Genomic DNA, 23434 nt, shown 5'->3' with positions numbered 1-23434 from the left:
CCTACTGACAAATACACACAAAAATAAAAATGAACATCTAACACATTTTTATTATTATTATTATTATTTAATTTTTAGACCGCCCTTCTCCCAATAGGTCTCAGGGCGGTTTACAACATAAATAGTTAAAACACAATAAAATCCCCATAAAAACCCCAATTAAAAGTTACATATAACATATAACATATAGCGGCGGTGGTCACAATTCTGATCTTAGTTCAGCCTGGTGGAGAGAATAATGTTCAGAAGAGGGTGGCACCAATACAATACATCTAACCATGATTTCGGTGTTAGAGATCTCAATATTGGAGGGGATCCTCTGATGGATTAGTGGGAGAGCTGCCCTGGCCTCAACCATATGCCTGGCGGAAGACCTCCGTCTTACAGCTGGTAGATCCTGCAGGGCCCTTAGCTCTTCTGGGAGCTCGTTCCACCAGGTTGGGGCCAGGACTGAAAAGGCCCTGGCCCGGGTCGAGGCCAGGCGAACATCCCGTGGGCCCGGGACAACCAGTAAATTCATACCCGCAGAGCGGAGTGCCCTGCGGGGGGCATAAGCAACCAAGCGGTCCCGCAGGTAGACGGGACCAAGGCCGCGTGAAGCCTTAAAGGTCAATACCAATACCTTGAACCTGATTCGGAAACAGACTGGTAACCAGTGCAGATGACGAAGCACCGGCTGAATGTGGGCCCTCAAAGGTGTTCTAGTGAGGACCCTGGCAGCCGCATTTTGGACCAGCTGTAACTTCCGAGTCAAAGACAAGGGAAGGCCCGCGTAGAGCAAGTTACAGAAGTCTAATCTGGAAGTGACCGTTGCATGGATCACTGTGGCCAGGTGTTCCGAGGACAGGTAGGGCGCTAGTAGCCGGGCTTGGCGAAGATGGAAAAATGCCGTCCGAGCTACATTGGTGACCTGAGCCTCCATAGAGAGGGAGGCATCAAATGTCACTCCCAAATTCCTGGCAACTGGTGCAGGTGTTAATTGCACCCCGTTCAGGCATGGGAGGCGCGCTTCCTGGTCCTGCCCTCTTCTGCCCAGCCACAGGACCTCCGTCTTGGAGGGGCTGAGTTTCAGGCGACTCTGCCTGAGCCATCCAGCTACCGCTTCCAAACAGCTGGCAAATGTATCCGGGGTGGAGTCCGGCCGGCCATCCATTAGGAAGTAGAGCTGGGTGTCATCCGCATATTGGTGGCAACCCAGCTCATAGCCCCGGACCAGCTGGGCTAGAGGGCGCATATAGATGTTAAAAAGTGTGGGAGAGAGTATCGCCCCCTGCGGAACCCCACAAGGGAGCTCACAAGGGCTCGACATACTCTCCCCCATCGCAACCCTCTGCGTCCGGTTCTGGAGGAAGGAGACCAGCCATTGAAGCGCAGTCCCCCTTATTCCAGCTCCGGCGAGGCGGTGTACCAATAACTCGTGGTCGACCACATCAAATGCGGCCGACAGGTCTAGAAGCACGAGAATGGCGGAGCCGCCCCGATCCAGCTGGCGCCAGATATCATCCATGAGGGCGACCAGCACGGTCTCCACCCCGTGGCCAGGGCGTAAGCCAGACTGGTATGGGTCGAGGGCCGAAAATTTGCAAATTACTTGTAGTTTCCTTCATCAGGAAGTTAAATCCTTAAGACTATTTCTCTCTCTTATATATTTGGGAAACAGCCTACTGGGAGGAGACTGTCCGGGGCCCTATCCGTCCAGATCCACCCTGATTGGCCATCGCTCTCCAGCTTCCACCCTCCCTTCTGCCTGCTAGAAGCCTTGTGGCTGCAGTTTCCATTGTCACCCACAAGGGGAGAGGCAGTGACAGGACTTTGCGCCCCGCAGGTACGCTTCTGCTGGGAGGGAGCCGGGGGGGGGAGTTTGCAGCCTCCCTGCAGGCCTCAAAGCCCTGTCGCTGTCGGTGGGGAGAGGGGCTTTCCACTCCCTTTAGCCCAGGAAGTGCTCTTACCGTGGTATGAGTGCTTGCCAGGACAAAGGGAGAGTCCCATGGCAGCACCACCAGAGGGGGTCTTTCTACTCCCTTTAGCCCACTTTGTGGGCCAAAGTGTCATGGCCACCCTCTCTCGCCTTCCTGCCTGCCGCCTCTTTCAAAGCCCATTTTTAAAATGAGCTTTGATACTAGTATATTTATAATCAAGATCTGCCACACCCATTGAAAGTACACAACCTGCCAAACAATTAAATCATTGTCCTGCCCAAAACCAACATAAAGTATACATTTCATGAAATTTTTGAGTTGCTAAAAAAGTATAATAGGAAGCATTAGGGAGTGGGAAAGATTTCATCAAGCCATCAAAATGTGTTATCAGATCCAATTATTAAAAACATTTTGCAGAAGAAAAATGTTTTAAAAAGAGTATGGTTTCCAGATCAGCATATCGAACAAGAAATTATTTTATATGAACTCTAAATCCAACATGATAGTTAAATGAGCATTATGCAAGACGTAATTCTAGGGTTCTTCATATTTGTTTATAAAAATGTAATTATCCAAATTTATACTCTATATGGACTATCCAGAGTTAGATAATATTCCTGTATTCTTCCCTCTCCACAGCACACAGCTCTCACAATTAATTGTAAACACATAGTTTTATTTCCGTTCAAGAGTGTCTTAAAAAACAAACACAAACCCCAAATTTTTCATAGCTTATCAATTTAAAAAACAAAAACAAAATTAACTGATGTTACTGGAAGAAAACAAAAATAACTGAACCAAAGCTTTCTGGGAGTACCTAAACCCTAGAGATAAAATCCTAAACCCCCAAGGTGACTACTGGCAAATACAGGGTTGGAGCCACTTGCTGGTAAATAAGAGTCATCCTCAAGGAGAGGATTCAATGTTTCAATGCTTATGCCCCACATGTAGCTATTTTATAGGTCTGGGCTCCCCTCCCCATTGAAAATTCAACTCTCAGTATCTGTAACACAAAAAGACACCCCTTGACTCACTAGAGTCCTTGTAACTGGAACATCATATAACTGCCTTTAATATTAGAGTTTTGAAGGCAGCATGAGGAAAATTGGTTTTTCAATGTTTAAAAGGAGAAAAAATGTTATTCCTTTTCTTCGAGGCACCTGTTCAACTCATGTGAAAGTACTTTGAAGTGCACTCAAAACACCCTCACAGTGATCTCAGAGTAACCTCAAAGCACTGTCACATTGTTCTTTGACACCTTATTACAATTTGAATTAAATTAGAAGGAACAGTAAAAAAAGAAATCTATTTCAAAAATCCTTTGGCAAGGCACTGATACATAATGTAGTCCTTCCAAGAGTACAACTAGCTTCTAGAAAAATACTCTCAAAAAGCAGCACCAACACTGACCAGACTCAACCATAATTTCAGATGAAACAATATTTTAGCTTGGTGTTCTGGCTACAGATGTTTCATTTTTTTTTCATCTACAGTCTCTTAAGTATTCCACACACACACACACACAAATGATGTTTATTGTTTGGAATCGAAATGCATATGAAGTTGCTGAATACCAAATTCTCTAAAATCAAGTTTACAATAGCATTTATAAAAAATTCATTATAACTCTGTCACCCTAAAAACCTGAAGTAAAAAAAAACGTCAAACAAAAACATAAAGGGGGGATATAAGAGCCTCTTGTGGCGCAGAGTGGTAAGGCAGCCGTCTGAAAGCTTTGCCCATGAGGCTGGGAGTTCGATCCCAGCAGCCGGCTCAAGGTTGACTCAGCCTTCCATCCTTCTGAGGTGGGTAAAATGAGTACCCAGCTTGCTGGGGGGTAAACGGTAATGACTGGGGAAGGCACTGGCAAACCACCCCGTATTGAGTCTGCCATGAAAACGCTAGAGGGCGTCACCCCAAGGGTCAGACATGACTCGGTGCTTGCACAGGGGATACCTTTACCTTACCCTAAAAACCTGAAGTAAAAAAAACTTCAAACAAAAACATAAAGGGGGGATATATTCATACTTGAACGCAAAATTATAGTTACAGAAAAAAAACTGACAAAAAATAGTGGTAAGAATTGTCAAGGTTTTGTTTATGTTACCCAAAACAAAAATGCAAAATGCAGATTGCTATAAGCATAACATTACTCACATCTCAGAAAGCAAATGGTTCGTCTCTTTCTCCAGGCCATGAAGCCCTCCCTGACTGAATTTTTATTAAAATAGTTGTATCTTGCCTTTCCTAATAGCTCAAATATAATAGTCAAATATAATAGAATGAGATTTAACAGTTTACAGGTGTGTTCTTATAGATTTCTAGAGATGTCCAGCTAGGCTTGTGACCAGTAGCACTTTAGAGGCCAAGAAGATTTGCAGGGCATCAAAGCTTCCTTCACCAGATAGGGATGGCTAGTGATGCAAATTTAGAAAAACTGTATATTAATGGGATTCTGTGAAAATTCCCTGGGGAAAAGTAAATACATCCTTTAACTCCAGCACCCCAATAGCAACATTTAAGCATGTTACAAGGACCTTTATGTGAATAAGATTAAGCTATGCTTCCCCCCCCCCCCCCAGATCAGCCTTTTTCAACCATGGAGTAGCACTTGAAGTAATTTCTCAGGGTTTCCAGAGTCCTGGGAGTGATGTCAGCTGGCTACGCCTCCCAACCACACCCCCAGAAGTGACATATCCACCCATGTTAACAGGCAGGCTCAAGGAGAACTGAGTGGGTGAGAAGAGGTGGTTTAAAGTAGAGGAGGCACACAGAACATAAACCCCAAGAGAACTCATGGTTGGGAGGGGAGCAGTGAAAGCAGCCCCTAGCTTGTGGCTGAGTACATTAAGACAGGAGGGAAAAGGCTGCAGATCCCCTCCAGAGCTCTCACGGACCCCTGGAGGTTGGTGGGCCTCTGGTTGTTAATTTCTGTTCTAGATCCTTAGATATCCAACTTCTATAAAGGGGTTGGTACTAAACAGGGAATTATCAATCAGCCAATACAACACATTCCCCTTTCCCCAGAAGTCATCATAGATCTTGTGCAAGGTTTGTGCACTATCTTGGTTCCCTTATTGAAAGAGACAAAATACAAAGTTTAAAAATAATTTATATTTATTTATTAAAATATTTTGTATCATGCTGTTCCTTGCGGCTCAAGATGGCTTACATTATGATTAAAAACATCACCATTTAAAACCAACAAAATAAAACCACAAATAACTGCCCTCCCTTCCAAAAGACATCTAGAATCCCTGGCAAATCGAAATGGCACTGAGGTTTCCTGAAAAAATTCTACAGCTGGTGTTCCTCTTCTCTCCTCAGAGAACCAGCTGCACAAAGCGTGAGCTACAATTAAAGGTTGATGCCAGATGGTCTTGAACAAGTCACTCATGGAGTGAAACATCAGCTCTTTATTTAGATCACACCCAAACACTGAACTCAACACTTGAACTTATACACAATCCAGGCTTCCCTCCAAAGCCAGTGACTGGCTCTGTGTGAGGCCCCAAATTTAAACTAATTGGACCATTTAAACAATCTAGTGGCAGGATGGATCCTGTGTAGTGTCCAATGACATTAAATGCCCCTGCTGTATGATTTGCAGTTCCTGCTCTACAGGTCTGCTTCACCGCATACACAACAGGTGGGCTGCCTTACAAGTTGGGACCAGCCAGTAGGTGGCAATCTTAGGAATATGGTTGGCAAATGGCAATATACCGGAGGAGTCAGGCTAAATAGGCAGGTTAACAAAAGCAGTCAATAGGAGCTGCTTGCTTTCCTTGAAGCCTTTAGGAACTTCAGGCTTTCATTTTCAAGAATACTAACGTACTGCTCTCTACTTTCAGAAATATCCCAAGGTTTTAGAGTTTGGATGAAGTCATGAGGTCACTCCAACCCTCTGCTATTCTTCTACATCAGGGGTAGTCAAACTGTGGCCCTCCAGACATCCATGGACTACAATTCCCAGGAGAATTCCTGGGAATTGTAGTCCATGGACATCTGGAGGGCCACAGTTTGACTACCCCTGTTCTACATCATCAGCTCAACCTGTTCCCACATCACAGTCTGAATCAAGATACTGCAAAAAGACCAACATATACAGTAACTGGCTTCCATATAGCTTCATTTTATTATTATGAATAAACATTCATTGCTTTTTAACTCAGGAAGAGTGCTGTTTTCTAAACTGCAAGCAACCTTTGTCCTTACCCTTTTCTTCCTGATTATACTGGGCAACTGTCATGCATTTAGACTGCTACGTTTAGTGCTAGACACTGATATTTAGATGCCATACAGGTTGTCTTGCAGGAAAAATTCCAGCTAAGAGGAAGAAAGGCTATGCCATAACTTGGCCTTTGACTCCAATCCCCCCACCCAATACCATTGCTGCTTTTAGTATTTAAAAACAGCTATAGCATGAGATCTGATTACAGTGTCTGTAGTCAGGCAATCATTAAAAATAAACAAAATAAACTTATATACGAAATAAATCTATCAGCAATGAACATGCATGGATCAAACTCATTATATTCATCCACCTGAAACAAGATAGTCTTTGGATTATGGCCTCAAAACATATCACAAAGTTGAATCATACTACATTTTTAATTCTAGAATCCTCTGGTACACATAGTAACTGGTGCCCAACCACACAACTAACAAGTCCAAAAAAAGCAGGCTACCTTAAAATTAACAACTGTTGTTCATTGCCTTCAAAGTAACAAGAAACAGCTGTACATGGGTGTAAGGGGAGTAAATTAGAAGTGAAGTCTACTAAGGTTAGTTTGAAGTAAATCCCATGTGTATATTTAGGATCAGAGTAGCAGTCTGCTAATGAGTTCCTCAGGGATGTATTCCAGCAAATATGTCTCTTCTTCCAACTACTCTCTAGAACCTCAGATAACTTCTGTTGACCTAGTATCTATTATGACACTTTCAAGCTGCAACTCATCCAAAGGATAGAGGCTTCTTAGCACTGAGGTTTGGCACTACAACAGCTAAGTGCCCACAATCCACAAAATATACTTAATTATTAAGTTAGGAGAGAAGAAGGGATTTATTTACAATATATAGTTATATAAGCAAGATTTGCCTTAAAACGTTTCTGCTATAAAACAGAAAATATTTATATGACCTGCCGTTGGCTAGACAACTAATAGAATTATGTAATTACCACGGACCCTTAAGCATGCCTTGAAGGAGTGGGAAAAACACTTTTTCCCCACTCTTGCAGAACATGCTTATCAGTTGCTAAAATTATGGATATTAATGTATGTAAATAGGGAAGAAATATTAGTAACTTGGATGAACTTTTTCATTAGTACTATCAGGGAAATGTAGGTAAAGAGAATTTACAAGGCTAAGTTTGTTCCACCATTTCCATTTTGGGGCTCAAATGGTAGAAAGGTAAAGATGGGAGAGAAACTTTTTAAAAATTAGGCAAAATTTATGAACACAAGAACACAAGTAGAGAATAATCTTGCCTATTTAATTTACAGACAAGGGTTTTACAAGTTTTTTTTCCTTTCAACTAATTTCTAGAGGGTGTGGATGAGTTTTGAAAATGGTAACAATCCTGATTAATACATAGGATAATAGAGCTATTTGCTATTAAATAGCCAATATGTACTAAAAATTATACTAGTGTCTTCTATTAAAATCCATTGAAAATATTGGAAAACACAGTATTTCATGACCAGCTTAGTGCTCTCTGCCTCAGAAGTCTAGACCAGCACCTTAATTTGAAGAGAAAGTTCAGACATCCACCTCTTCATGGCAAGGGTAGTAGAAGCTAGAGTTTTTTATTCAGAATATGTACTGAAAACAGAATCCTGCCATCAAGCAGGCATTTCATCTGTATTTTAGACTGTTTTTCCACCCTCCTTGAAAACAGTTTTGGTTTCATACAACATCAGCAACCTGTAAAGGTAAAGGTATCCCCTGTGCAAGCACTGAGTCATGTCTGACCCTTGGGGTGACGCCCTCCAGCGTTTTCATGGCAGACTCAATACGGGGTGGCCTTGCCAGTGCCTTCCCCAGTCATTACTGTTTTACCCTCCAACAAGCTGGGTACTCATTTACTGACCTCAGAAGGATGGAAGGCTGAGTCAACCTTGAGCCGGCTGCTGGGATCGGCTTGGAAGTATACTGCAGCTTTTGCCCCCCCCCCCATAATTATGGAGCAATAATTGCCACCTTTGTCAGGAATAACATCTGGTTGTTCACATAAAACAGTAACAGTGAAAATCTTAGCTAGTCCTGCCTTTATGAAATATTCACAAAAAACTGCAACTTTATGCAAAGTGTCATGTTCGTAGCTTTGTAATTTATTCAGCACTACAGACAGGAATCTGCATCTCCACATTCTTTATTGCTTGGGCAATTTATTGAGATACTATTTAGGGTTGCCAACATGTATAGTGCACAAGATTCTGTTCCTTTAAGTGAGGTTTAATGTGGGGGAAATGGTGGTTTAAGCTTTTCCTAAGGTGAAGGCAAATAAACAGCATCCCTTTAAGCCTCGTGTAAAGTACCAGGACACTTTTGGTCAAGGTAGCTGACAACTTCATTTCAAACAGATGTCCTTAGTAAGCCACGTGAGCCTGTCGCGTGAATTAGCTTGTTATTTTTGACGAAAGGAGCCAACCAAACACCACAACGCGCCTGTCAGACAGACTGGACTTTCACTCTAACGCCCTCGCGGTCTTGCACAAAACTCCCGTTTTCTCCCACCCCCACCAAGCCGCCACGCGAGGGAGTCCCCTTCCAGCATCACCCTCCCGCGCGCCGAACGGCCGCGACTGAGCCTCGCCGGCCTTCGTCAGAGCTCCACCGCCTCTCCCCCCACCAGCCAGCCAGCGCGCCAGCCAGCCAGCCACTCGCTACTGCGGCGGCTCAACTCACCGCTCTTCTGCAATGACACACGCCAAGGGGAGGGAAAGAGGAGGCGGGCGCTCTGAACGTCTTTCCGGACGTTAAGCAGGGCCAGGGAGGAGCGTGCGCGCACTCGCCTCGTCTCACTGAAGAGGAAGGAATAGCGGGCCGAAAGGGGAGACCGCGCGCCTGCGTGCATGCGCATATGCATTCGGCCCAATTTGTGCTTTGCCCGGTGGGCACCGATAGAGATCGTGTAACCAATCGGCTTGCGTGTTACTGTTATTGGGGCGAACGAGAACGCCACAATGATAGGGCGCTTGCTTTATTTGGTAGGCAACTTCCTTCCTCACGTTCCGAATTCATGTTTGCAAGGAAAAATGGTTAGGGGCAGCCGGCGGCGCGAGCGAGATCTCTTTTTCTGATGCAAGCCCTACTTCACACAGCCTCGGCCAGGATGAAATAGCGGCCACGGAGGCGCGGGGTTGCCTAGAGCTACGGGAAGCAACCGTCGCTGGGGCTCTGGAAATCATTGCTGTTATACTTTTTTGTTTCTTAAGAATTAAAAATTCCTGAGTGTGGAAGTAGCGGCAGTGGTTTCGTTGGGGAGACAAAACTTATACAAAATGGCTGTGCTTTATATTTCACCACTTTTCTGAACACAAATTAAATTCACATGAGAGAGTCACAGTCTGAGTTTCTGCTGAGACTCATTAAATGCTTGTCAGTACAGTTTGAGAACATAGAACAAGAACACTTTCTCCTTTGCTTCATGCATGCTGAGTTGCAATTCTTATAGATGGCTATTGCATTCAGAGCAAGTTGTGCAACTAGCAGAGATTTGAATTTATCTAACCAAAGAAGAAGGAATTATAGTTGTTACATGGTGTTTCATGCCAAATGAACTTAACACAGTTTTAATCATTTTTATATAATAAAAGCAATATATGTACACCGCCACACTATAGCAAAAACTGTGCATGGAGGGGGGGAGGAAGAGTGCTTGCACTCGAAAGCTCATGCCTTGAATAAATCTTTGTTCATCTTAAAGGTGCTACTGAATTCTGATCTTATTGTGGAGGTTACCATGTAACTGACCATGTGATTGTATTGTAATCAGAAGTATAAAGGTTGGAGAGAGCCTGCATGCTCTCTGCCGTTTAGACCATTGCTTTTCCTGCAAGGAGCCTATTCCCTCAGCTGACAAATAAAGAGATCTTTTGGTTTCTTACACTTGGTATTTTCTTTAATTGGAGTGTTGGGGATACCAACTTAGTGCACCTTTTTGACTAAAACTTAAGTCAATGGGTGGTTGTTCGGGTATGTTTGTATTTTGGGTTTGTTTGTTTGTTTATTTGGATTTCTATACCACCCATTCCTTGCAGCTCTGGGCGGTTTACATTGAACACTGAATAACTCTTACATGGAACATTACTTAGTCTGCAACATTGAACAACCTTCTATAAAACATAACAATTCCACAGTAATACAATATATAATAACATTGGGGGGTCAATTATTTCAGTCATGGAAGGGTGTCTGGGGGGGACCAGTAGATGCCTGGTGGAGTAGGTCCCTGCGGAACTGTGGAAGGTCGGGCAGGACTCTGATCTCAGGGAGCTTGTCCCACCAGGTGGGGGCCAGGATAGAGAAGGCTCTGGCTCTTGTTGAGGTCCGATGCGCTTCCCTGGGGCCAGGGATCCACAGCCAGTTGGAGGTGGCAGAGCGTAATTGACAATTTTCCTGTTAGAAGTTTCAGATTCTGCCCCTACCCTTCCTGAGCTAGACTGTAATGACTAAAAGAAAAAAATTCATGTCACACAGTGTGACAGCAGACTCATATGTGGAATTAGGTCTTTTACTGAATCCTGAGGGGTACTCTGTCGTGGAGTAAGGAAGAGAGATGTTTTTTGGGGGAGCAGCAGTAGCATAATGCTTAGCCTCCTCCAGCCCTTCTGGAGCACTGAAGAATTTCCTTCCCATCCTTTCCCCAAAGCCAACAAACATGACTCATGGCCAATAGAGTTTTGTGAACTCTCACAGGGTTCCTCTGTATACAGCTGAGGAAAATGAAAAGGAAATAGTTTGTTATCCAGGGGGGAGTATTAACAGTGGTAATGAGATGAAAATGGTACTGAGATGACAATATCGGGAAGCACCTTTTGTCCAGCTACCACCAAGGCCCTAACTACACATGACACTATTCCCAGGACTTGCCAAGCTGACACATGCTAAAACATTCCCAACTGAAACTGGCATGCAGGGAGAAAAGCCTTTAGCTCCCTCCTCCTACCTTTTTCCTGAGTTGCAACTACCCTGAGGAGCTGCTGTATGTTCCACTAGGAAAACTTAGATGTATTGATTGACTGATTGATGTATTGGTGGGGTGCACACTATTTCCCACAGTACATAAATAACAGTTCCCTGTAGCCATTTCAGGTTGTGAAAATAGTTTGAGTGGAAGGGGTAAGCCACATGTTATGATCCCAATCCATACTGGCTTTCACAAGCCTAAACATAAATTTTGAGGATCCAGTAGCACAGAAAGAAAATAACTCATCCTATTTCAAGGGTTAGAGGCTATGTGATTTAGAAGGAACATTAGCCTTATCCTTTAGGTCTCATTAAAAGAGATTAGTTCTGAATCATTTCCCCTTATACATGTCTGTTAAGGGTATATAATTAACTGGTTACAAGTTGTTAAGCAGTTGATGAAGTATGAACCAACCAGTGATTTGTTTTTCCTTACATACATTTTTTCCTGCCACTCAGAGATAACAGCAGGATGTTTTAAAAAGTGATTTGCCGAGGCCATTTTTAATTCTTGCAATCTCATTAAAACCAAGTACCAAGAGGATCATAATAAAAACATAATAGGTCCTAAAACTCAGAACACCACTTTTGAAAATAAATATGCCAAATTGCATTGCCTGCAAAGGTGCTGTTAACTGAACAGCTGTACGACTTCCTAGCTTACAGTTAAGAAGTATTCATTGTGCCCTGTTATGAGATGTATCTGTGATTTAAGAAATTCTTATAACTATATTAAGTGAAAATTGTGCCCTCTCTAAATCAGGAAGGAGCCATGGCTCAATGGTAGACCATCTGCTTAGCATGAAGACAGTCCCAAATTCAGTCACCGGTATCTCTGGTTACAAAGATAAAGTAACAGGTGATGAAGAGCCACTCCCAGGGCTTTTTTGCATGGATTTTTCTGTTGATTCTAGCTCCGTATTGCTTTAGTTTATCTTGCAAACTTTGCACACATTTTTGTGCCTTTAATTTTTGCTTCATATTTCCCCTACTATACCATCGGGGGGAGGTTGCTTGCTGTTTTGCCCTGATCTTTTTCTGGAAGCCAATTTTGAGTCAGCTTTTTCCTCATGCATTATGTTTGTATTAGTTTTCTTTGCCCCACTGACTTGTCATTATGGTCAAACCCCTGCTTTGGTCTTTGTCCCCCCCTTAAATGGCTGGGGAAGGAGAAGGAAAAGAAGTTGGTTCTTATATGTGAAGGTGAGCACTTTTTTCCTAGGGCCCTCAAAAACAGCTAGTATGTCACAGTTTAAGTCAACCAATAACATCATATACTCATACACTTACAAGATTGTCAGTTGACCATCCATTACGTTCATGAGTGCTTGAAACCATCTCTGTAATGTGCCCATGCAACAAGAAGAACAGTTGGTTCTTATATGCCACCTTTCTCTACCAGAAAGAGTCTCAAAGTGGCTTACATTCGCCTTCCCTTTCCTTTCCCCACAATAGACACCTGTGAGGTAGGTGAGGCCGAGAGAGCCCTGATATTTACTGCTCGGTCAGAACAGCTTTATCAGTGGATGGTCACCTAGCTGGTTGCATGTGCGGGAGTGCGGAATCAAACCCAGCTCACCAGATTAGAAGTCTGCACTCCTAACCACTGTACCAAGCTGGTGTATATATCTATATAGATATAGATATTGTGCTGTAATTATAATTTAAGCAAATTCTCTGAATTCCCAGGTTTCAATTTTATCTTGTCTCCTTCCCTCTTGGAGATATATGGGAAAGGGAATATCTCTGTGAAGGATGGAACTAGAGAGTTTTAAAAAATGACTTGCAAGAGTCTTCTCCAGCACCAAAGTTCAAAAGCCTCAATTCTTTGACGCTCGGCCTTCCTTATGGTCCAAGTTTCACAGCCATACATTGCAAGCACCGCTCTGTAGATATATCAGAGAGAGAGAGAGAGAGAGAAAGAGAAGAAAAATATTCTTGAACATTACAAGCTAATCAACTGTTCTTGGGAAATCAATCTAGTATGGGAGGTATCTACCTCCTTTTTTCCGAGTGGATCAGGACATTCACAAAATTTCAATGACACCTCCTCCTAATGGTGAAGGAATATGTGCTGACAAGGGTGTCCTTTTAGAAATTATCTGCCAATCCTGAAGTCACCAGAATACACCCATTTGAAGATGTGTTAATCTTATTAACACATTAGCTCTTTGAAAATAATGTTCCCAAACACTGGCCACAATCCAACAAATAATTAATTTCAGTTTGCTAGACATAAGCACACTTCTCTATAATGAAACAAGACACAAGACAAGACACAAGACACAAGACAAGAAACAAGAAACAAGACAAGAAACAATAGTTACAAATTAATTTATTGAAATTAAAAACTTAATTGTACATAGATCTGCCAAGGTTGGGTATAGGTACATATTCTATGCATTCTATGAAGCTAGGGCATCTCTGGCCAAACTTGTAAAACAGATGTAATCTTTAGAACCTCAGCCATGATCAAGAACTTTTTTCTTTAGCATTTAATGAACACTACTATTCAATTACCTGCGTATTTTATAAGCAAAAATGGAATATTATGTTGGTTCAAATGGGTTGTGAATAATTGAATTCCCAGAAACTTACATGGAGAGAGGAATTCTTGCTTTATTTATGCAATATAATGTTAGCCTAGAAAAATTGGGCATTATGTTTCATGAAAGAGCTGAGCTTTTTGTTCCAAAATGTACCGTTCTGACCACTGCACGACTTCTAGTTCAGCATGAGGAGGCTTTCATGGATGGTTGGTGCTAAAATGGGGCTGTGAATGCAGGCTAAAATTATAGGCAGGGAAAATAGAACAGTAGAAACACAAAGGTTTTATAAATGCAGATATAAAAGACTCAATTGTTTGAAGAGGCAAATAGGGAAAAATTAATAAACGGTATGTCAGGATATATAGGGAGAGTAATAAGCATGTAGGTGGGACTTTGAAAGGACAAATGGCTGCATACGAATTCCTCAAGCCATGCAGAAACATTTTTCGAACTCCACTATGATTAGACTCCTGTGGAATGATTAGGTGGACATTGGTCCAAAAAAGCAGGGCTCCATTTGGGAGGATGATAGCGAAGGATTTTCCTATTGCACTTCACCTCTGCACATCTTTCTGACCAGCAGCATACGGGCATACTATTATTGTCGTCAAAGAATAATCTTTCATTCTCTAGATCAATAGCACAGTGATGGCTAATCAAAACGTTCTCTGAGCAGACAGACAGACAGAGAGAGAGAGAGAGAGAGAATAGGGGAGCAAGCACAATTAATTCACAGTTAGTAGTGATCAGGGTGGTTCAGCTTCTGACAGAACCAAAAAGGGCTTGGAGTTTGTTTTCCTTCTATTATTCTGTGTCACTGTATTATATGTAATTGCACGAATCAAGGTTCACCCTCTCCCCGGTTAAATACAATTCCTGCTCCTGCAATGACACCGAAAAACGGGGCTCTTAAAGCATAGCTGGATTTTTAGGGAGCCTATATCTCTTTATTTCTTCTCAAATAAGGGCCAATCTGGAATTTCAAGGCCTTGACCCAAGTGGAAGAGTTCTGTATACAGTCCAGCAGCAAATTCCTTGTGCATAATTTTTAAGACCCTACTTCTCAAACCAACAGCAACATTGCTAAAGTCTATTTTCTGTCTCTTGCATGTTGTACAGGGTACTCTGCAACACTGGTTTGTCCTACGCTATTCTAGAAGGCAAGGTGGTGTTTGTTTGCTTTTCAGGCTAAAGTTGATTTGCTACAATGATCCATCCTACAAACAATTTTCAAAATGAGCCTCAGCCTAAAAATGTCTAGAGCCACCTACCCAGTAAGTTTCAGCTGCTAGAAGTCTAAAGATATAGGAAAATGCTGAAGAAGGACACTTCAAAAACTGATCTTTGGAACTCACTGCCATGAAATGTTGTCCCTGGCTTTGGTACATTAAAAAGGAGGTTGATGAGAGCTATGGAGGCAATGTCTATTGCTGACTGTTAGCCAGACAGCCAAATGGTAGAGTCAGGCTCAGGCAGAAGTATTATTATTTATTAGATTTGTTTATTAGATTGTATGACCACCACTCGCTGAGAACTGTCTCGTGGCAGTTTACAACATTTCAAATACAAATCAATAAATTAATTAAACCCCCCATAAAATAATACTCATTTACAAAGATGGCGATATAATAACTGTACCCACATGCCCGTGATTGTCAAATACTGGGGAACACTGAGTACATGAGGGATATTGTTTGTGGACCCTGTTTGTGGGCTATCCTTAAGCATCTAACTGTCTATGGTTAGAAACAGTTCAGGGGGACTGCCAGTGCTGCAAATTCCAGAATGAACTGTTGATAAAAATGGTTAACACTAGGAATCACTTGGCATAATTTCAATTCCATGGGACTTGCCATGATAAAATGGCCTGAATCTTGGAGGGAGCCATCTGTATTCCCTGAGGGGATATGCAGTGACCTAGAAATTTAACTTCTGTCCAGTTAAACGCACACTTATCTAATTTTGTGTACTGCTCCGTTTCAGGCAGGTATCAGCTCATACAGAATAACTTAAGTAGGATGAATCACAAGTCACAGCAAGCTGGTACATAGCAAGGTTTCTAAGAGCAATCCGATAAAATAGCAGCCAGCCAGTCTCCCAAGGAAGACACTGAAACTATACTAAAGGGCTCCACCCTTTCAGTTTTATCTGCACTGAGCCTTAAGTCACACCCACAGCAGCTGCTTCAAATCCTGATTCCAAATGCTGTGCCTGTTCCAAATACATCACAGGTGTGTTGACCTGTGATGTGCTTGCAAGTCTCCTCAAAGCCAGCAGTGATGCTGTTCTGATGGACTTAGGGAACTTGAAGGAATTCACTACTCTTTACCAGAACTGTGTGGGACTTTGACCTTGGCCTCTTTGAAGGTGGTTTAGAGTTGCTTCTGGGAGCTTGTAATGGTGTGGGAGGCTGAGACCAACATCTGGGTGTATCCAATCTTAGAACGAATGTTATTGAGGTTGGTTAAGATGGCTACTCCACTGCAGCAATGCCTTTACTGCTGGGACAAAGGCTACCTTTGGGACTGAAGCAGAATCTCTGCAGGCTTTTGGCATGAATTGCTGTGTCTCTCCGCAGGATGTAAACCTGTGGTCTCCAAACACAACAGACACAGGGAATGCTTGTCTGTGTGAGTAATTTTAGTTCCACAGTAGGAACTCTTTTAAACCGTGGTTTGGGACCATTTTAAGTTAATCCATGGGTGGCTTGTATTGATAAAACACTCTTCATTCAGCTTCTTTCTTCCTTATTTTACCTCAGAAGTATGAAGTAAAATAGAAGCAATGCTAGCAGAGATCCCTTCCTTGTGGCAGTGAAGAAGGAAAGAGGTGCTGTTTTCTCAGAGCATGTGACTGTTTAAGTGAGAAAAGGGATGTCTTGCAAGCACCAAAGAGATAGGTGCACTTTGAGCATTTGGAAGCTAACCAAGTATTCTCTTCAGCTGGCCTGCACATTTGCAGCCCCATTGTATACCTGCACAAGATGAACCATCCTTACTTTGCACCTTTACATTTTCTGATATGCTAATTCAGAATATCTGGGGAGCAAATAGCTATAGCTCTCATTTCAATGATGAAGGTTGTAGGATTACAAATTTAAAACCCTATTTAAAAAAATGTGTTGATCCCCCCCCCCAAGGAGAAAGTGTACGCTTAATAGCAATAGCCTGAGCTGTGTTTCTTGTCAACATATTGTAAGTTTGTATAATTATTCTGCTCTGGTCCTAGAACATAGCCAAATCTCAGCAGATATGAGAACAGCACAGCTGTTGGCTTTTAAAAAATTATTTGTGCAACTAATTGCGTAACTGATTCCACATATGTTTGAAGGAGCTGTTGAGATTAAAATCAGTTTTATTGCATAAAATTTCACAAAGTTTTTCTTGTTAAATCTGTCAAAGCATTAACAGAATACAAAAAGAGGCTGATAATTTCAATACCAAGGTTTGATTAATTAAATTAGTATTTCAGAACAGATAAAGGGAATTATTGTGTTTGGTTTTGAAGATTGTTCCTGTAATCCTGTATCCCACTAGAACTGGGTACATAGAGCTCCTAGGCAGTTCCATGAAGGTGATAGACTTTCATTCTACAAAAGTTTTAATTGCGTAAATGTAGCTGACTTTCCCACCTAGCAACAGCTTTTTCATACCTTTTTTAAAGGGCACATTACATTTTTAGAAATCTGTCTGGTGTGCAGTTCATGTGTTGGGCTTGAAGATGAAGAAAGACAAAAAAACCCCTGTTATCCCAGGGTACATGGGGATTAGTGCCTGTGAGTCTTTTAACTGAGAACTTGCTTTATCCCAGACTGCCCACAGCTGGACTGATCTAGCTTGGACTGTCAGGTATGTTGCTAAGACATGTGCCCTCTGCAGCTGAAATGTATATACTCCATCTCATCCCTTATCTCTCAGAAAACTGCAAGTGAATGACCAATTATGTAGCGGCCCAAACACCTGAGCTAGTGGTGATAGGGCTCAACCCATCTCAGGTGCCGCTGAGCCCAGGCCCTCGGAAGACCCACATTAAGGAAATGTGGATTCTTTTGTGTTCCTGGGTATGCCGAGGGCGCAGAATGCCTCTTGCCCCTGCCAGCTTGGCAGCTCCACTGAAAAGGGTGTCCCCCCCACCCCCACCATGGTGGGGGAGCAGCATGCCACTCTCCGCCACCATGCAGTGGGGGCCCCATGCCCCCACTCCCCTCCCACCACTGTTGCTTTGGAGCGCTCCTGGCACTTCGGCCTCACGTTGCATACATTTGGAACAGCATGGCTTTTTGCCCCGCTGCAACAGAATGGCCACCGTGCATAATAGGTCAATGTGACTTTAATTTCCCAGAGAGGAGCTTTCAGTAACTTGACTAGCCCCCCCCCCCCCCAATGACTACAAAAGTCTAATTTCTTGACACACAGCAGCCATCCAGATGAGTTTTTCCAAAACAAGGCAGTAGAGCAGGTTTGGGGAAAATTGGAAATAAGCCAGAGAAAACCTGGGAGATATATGAATGCATGATGATTCTGTGGGGATTCAAAAAAGCTCATTCACTGGTTTTGAGAGCAAAAAATATTGTTGTCCACAGCAGGTACACTAGCTATGAGAAAAATATTTGTTCTCCTGTAGCTGCTATGTATTTATTGGGCAATCCAATGATCTTCTTGACAGGCCCTTGGTCTTCTGTCAAAGTAACTGTAGAACTGTACAGGCTGGGGAAGCAAACCCAGAGATCTTTTTAAAAATCAGAAATGAACTTAGATCAATCAAGGAAAGAAAGCTGAAACTTTAATTTCATGACAAACTGATTTACAGTGGAACACTCAGCAGAAAAAAATGTACAGTGAAGATCCATCCATTTTATTTTGTATTAAATGTTTTTCAGCAGCCTGTATAACTATCTGTAACCAGAAATTACATGAAATGTTTTGCTGTCAGTAACTTGTGCATATGAAAGATTAAAAATGTAGCTTAGTTTCAGAAATATATTTTTAAAAATGTTTAGAGGAGCATGTAACACTGATTCTGACTAGGCAGAAGCACCAGGCAACACACTCATTTAGCTCTCTATATAAAGGTGGGGAGGGAATCAAAATGACTTTATTATCCAGCTTGTGATGTGACACTTTATTTAAATCTCAGACAATACCATTTTTAAAATAAAAAACAGCATAAATATATAGCTAAACAGCTTCAAAAGTCAGGTTATGCAGACACAAAAAATGTTATGAATCAAAAGCGAGCTCTAGTTCAAGAAATTTCAGGACTTCAAAATCAGCAAGGTACAAAGCTAAAAAGTCATATGCTCCTTTTCCAGTTATGAACACTTTTGCTAAACATAGATATTTCAACATATATTAATATATTTTTCTGACATTCAAAGTTGTAGGATCAATATGGCAGAATTGTTGTTAAAAGCACATATGTACAAATATTATTTCCCCAGCCCACGCCCCTCCCTCTTACATAGAATATTTGGCATAATTATAACAATCTTACTGCATACACAACTGTTTGCTTCCTTTTTCACATAGTTGTACTTCTTATTAAAATTAACCAGTTATGTACAAAAATACTTGAACATTTATAATAGAAAACCTCTATAGCTACCATTAACAGCATATACCTGCTGAAGGTTTCATTGAGGGCATATAAAAAGTGGTCACTACGTTCCAGTTGAACTATCAACAAAGTGAGCTGTTAAATCAACACAAGCTTCCCAACAAAACAGGGAGATTACTTTTTTAACAGTATGATTTAAAAGTACAGATCATACTTCAGTTGTCAAACATTACAACTTTACGTAAACAAAAGACAGGAGATAGAAAAAAACCCTGCACAAGGTGTTTGTGTAAGTCTGGTCCTACAACTGGGTATGGACTTTCAATAGCTCTACAAGAGCTCTTTAGTGAATGCCACTTAGAACATCATCCGGCAATACTAAGGGCACTTTCACACAGAGCATAGCTTATGGACTGGGGCTGAGATTCAAAAAAACTCATTCACTGGTTCTCATTGTGCATTCAATGTTCTAATATATTTTTTATAGATTGCAATTCCTCGTGCTCCTCACATTTTCCCTGATTTTGAGAATGGAATGTCCAGCAGAATATAGGCTGTTTTGAAAGAAGAACCTCAAATACTATTGCAGAGGTTACTACCCAGTTCTTTCATTTTGGGAGAAACAAGAGCTCTGTTCTAGAACTTTATCCTTTACCCTATCCTTCATCCCATGCTATTCTGAAGTCATGTTGTCACAATTTACACTTGGGTAGATCCTTTCTGCATTCATACTATGGCTTCTTTAAACCACAGTAGGTTGCAGGAAGCCTGGTTAGTATACTAGAAAACATCACAAATCACAGTTTGTACATGTCCCATTCCATCTGATGCTTGTTTCCTTTCGCACTTCCAAGCAGAGTTCCCACTGACTGTTTGATTGGCTGGCTGTTGGCACCGCCTCACTAAGTGTACAGCCAGTGGCTATTGGTTGGCTATAATAGCCAGGGAAAAGAAGTCTATGGTAAGTGAATCCTTCTTCAGTCTCTGCTTGGGATCTTCAATCCTCCTCTTTCTGTTCCTGAATGCTTAACATCCTTTTACTCTGAAATTAATCTTTTGTTGTATTCCTTTTTGCTATTTCACCACATTCCTTAGCCTTATTTTTGCCCTGATTTTTCTGTTGTTTTCTGTGCAGCAGTTTCTACTGAGTAGGCTGGCAAACTGAATAAAAATGTATGACTGAGTGTAATCTTTCAGTACCATGCCTTCTAAATTTCCCTTGTAAGAGGCTGATGCAACAGTTTGATGAGTCATCACTAGGGGAAGGGCTCGGCTAGAAGGCCAAGGAAGGGAAGGAATGAGAATGAGGAAGCACCTTTGACAGTGGAAGTGCCTAGATTTTTCTAGTGCTGTTTATCCATCTTCTTATGCAGGAGGCTAAATTCTAAACAAACTGGGATTTCTGCTTTCTGTACAAATGAGTGGTAGTACAAGCAAAATACAATCTGTGTGTTCCCAGTTTATCTCTTATGCCTCACAGCCTGAATAAGTGAGTGGTGATTCATGAAAGCTTACACCCTGTCACAAATTTTGTTAGTCTTTAAGATGCTACTGGACTCTTGTTCTTTTCTACTGCCTTCCAGTCTGTAATGCAACCTGCTTTGGCAGCGGAGGCTGCCCTGTGTGGATGACGAATGATCATATATGCATTATTTGCAGTTTATTCTTCTGCAGTACTTGGAAGCAGTGGTTGGGAAATCTTGGGGCCCTGCTTCTATGTATTTTAACAGAAGCTGCAAATAAAAAAGCACTACCATCCCTTCATAACTAGAATGATTTATGATGATTCTGGACTCCATATCTCTACCCAAGTTCGAACACATAACATGAGACTATCATGTTACTCCATCAGAAATCTACATGAATTACTGAGTCCACATAGCCAGTTGTTGAGATCTGAAGGTAGGAGACATTCAGGAAAGGTGCCTGCCCTTTCCCAGATACCTCCTGTGCTTCCCATTGTATACCATAATGCACAACATGGAGGCTAAAAAGCTTCCAAAATACACAGGATGGCTGAATAGATTTTTTAATTAAAAAGTCATTATAAAGACTGAACCCAGAAGAACTATTCACAAGTTTGCTGTTTAAGCAGAACTCTAGAATTGATTCCCTATCTAGGTATTTCTTCTTAACATTTATGTGGACATCATAATTTCCATTTTTTTTTACATTTGTTCACTTTAATGACAATTTCTTGGGTCACTATTCACTGTTTGTAGAATTTCCACTGGAAAATTTGCAACGCCACCTTAAAAATACATTGGTCTCTTAAGAGAAAGTTGATTTTCAATTTAGTCACAAGAACTTGAAAATCAAATTTCTCTTAAAAGACCAACATATTTTTAAGGTGAAGATTCAATTTGTTCAATGCAAAGTCTACAAACTCTTAATGAGAATTATTTTCCTTCATCAGCCAGAGAGAGTTAGGTAGTAAATTGCACCTCAAAAATTGGAAACAATGTATCAATTATGTAGACAAACCACTACCAAAGTGCTGATGAATTTATCCTTTTTACAAATATTTGAAAATGTATATACATATATATACATATATATAACAAAATGCAGAACTGTGTCAGTAGAAAGAACACAGTCTAGAATAATCATTTGTTTCATGAGCTCAGCTGCAACACCTTGAAATTTTACAACATAGTGTAATTACTAACGGTCATGTACAGGTTGAAAATGGGGAGAGAGCCATCCTCAAAATGCCTGGAATAGTATAGAGATTGAACTTCCTTATTACAAGAACATGCCTTTGTCTTATATAAGCCACCTACACTGCAACCCTAGCAAAGGAGGTTGCTGCAGAGTGGCCCCATCGTGCTGCCCTGGGAATGTTTACACATGTTAAACATGTTTCTCTTGGAGGCAGCACAATGGGGCCTGGATTGCATTGTAGATCTGCTTAGGAAAGCACTGTTAACCCATATTATCCTGCATGCTCTAAATAGTACATTATCATAAAAACAGAAGCATGTGGAAGAGGAGTACAGATTTGATTAAATTATGTTTGGGGAAAAAACTGAGTTTAGGATTCAAACTAGTACACAGCTACATTTGCTATAACTAAAATTAATGAAACTCAGTCCTGTGCCCCACAGAGACTGGTAAGCTAGGTTAGTAGTTTCTTTGTCAAAATGTGCAACATAATATTAGCCAGTTTTTAAAAAATCCTTGCAAATAATATTTGTGAAAAATTATTAAAGTGCCTGTGTTAGGTGTGTTTTACCACTTAAGTCATTCCAAACCACTTTTTTTCCTTTCATAACTGAGACACTTTTCGTGGAAGAGGCCTAGGCCGAGGGACTTGTTCCGGTCTCTTGCTACTATTTTCCAGATTGTTTGGTCGGACCAACAGGGGTTTGGGTGGCAGTGCTGGAGGATCCGAAGGAATGGGGATGGAAAGACTGTGAGGTAGCGGGACAGGACGCCTCAGTGTCCGTTCATAAACACTATAAGGTGGTGGAGTCTTACTTTCTTTTCTCACTGGCTCTTCTGAAGCATTGCAATTAGAAATAGATACTGTGTGATCGTTGATTTGAGTTTCAAATCCAGATGTTTCTGATGTGCTACATCGACTGAGTGAGGAGATGCCACTGCTGTAACTTCCTGACAAGACAGGGGAGTTGGAAATGAGCCCTGATGAATGATAGTCCACTGGAGATGGAGTAAATGATTGCACTGTACCCTGGGTAAAAAGGAGGAAAGAGAGGTGATTCACATAAAGTAGCAATGGGTGGTGGTGGAGGTATTTCTTTGAGGAAGCAGGAATATTCTATTACCCCAGGTTTGCCTATCATGTATAGTGCTTAAGGGTTGGTTTAAATTCCATTACCAGTAAGTTATAGTAGTCAGTATTTTCAGTGGAAAACTATAGAACAAAGAAGGTTATATGGTCTATTCTCTCAGACGTTTTTGAATTAGAACTCTGTGATGAAAGATACCAAATTCTGTGAACTGAATATAAATACTGAGAATCCCACAGACTAAAAATATAACTTTATTAAATTGTTGAGGTAGATTCCTGAGGAGGCAAGCAACAATCAGCAAGCCATAAGCGCATGATAACTCTTCTAGACAAACAAATGTCCTGTTAATTGATATGAAGACCAAGGGCTGGATCTTACTCCAGCTCTCATCCCAACAGACTTTTATACATGAAGATTCCATGAGCCTTGTGATGGAAATGAGCCTCCCTTTTAACCAGCTGAA

General features: G+C 41.5%; 2 protein-coding genes across 7 annotated transcripts in view; both read right to left on the bottom strand.

Moving 5' to 3' along the window:
• IMMP2L (inner mitochondrial membrane peptidase subunit 2) overlaps positions 1-9050 on the bottom strand; it is a 591726-nt gene extending 582676 nt beyond the window's left edge. The window contains exon 1 of one of the 2 annotated variants that reach the window (XM_077338516.1): positions 8829-9050. The gene's annotated coding sequence lies outside the window, so the exon portion shown is untranslated. The remainder of the gene's footprint in view (positions 1-8828) is intronic. The other variant, XM_077338517.1, reaches the window with a different exon arrangement.
• Positions 9051-18416: 9366 nt separating this feature from the next.
• The window catches only part of DOCK4 (dedicator of cytokinesis 4), a 320430-nt gene continuing 315412 nt past the window's right edge, over positions 18417-23434 (bottom strand). For all 5 annotated transcript variants that reach the window (XM_077338508.1, XM_077338509.1, XM_077338510.1 and 2 more), the window contains one exon: positions 18417-22910. In XM_077338508.1, coding sequence (XP_077194623.1) covers positions 22485-22910 — 426 coding nt within the window. In that variant the 3' untranslated portion in view covers positions 18417-22484. The remainder of the gene's footprint in view (positions 22911-23434) is intronic.

The sequence above is a fragment of the Paroedura picta genome, chromosome 5 (assembly GCF_049243985.1).
Source record: "Paroedura picta isolate Pp20150507F chromosome 5, Ppicta_v3.0, whole genome shotgun sequence".
Lineage (NCBI taxonomy): Eukaryota > Metazoa > Chordata > Lepidosauria > Squamata > Gekkonidae > Paroedura > Paroedura picta.
This window is presented reverse-complemented; position numbering and strand designations above follow the sequence as displayed.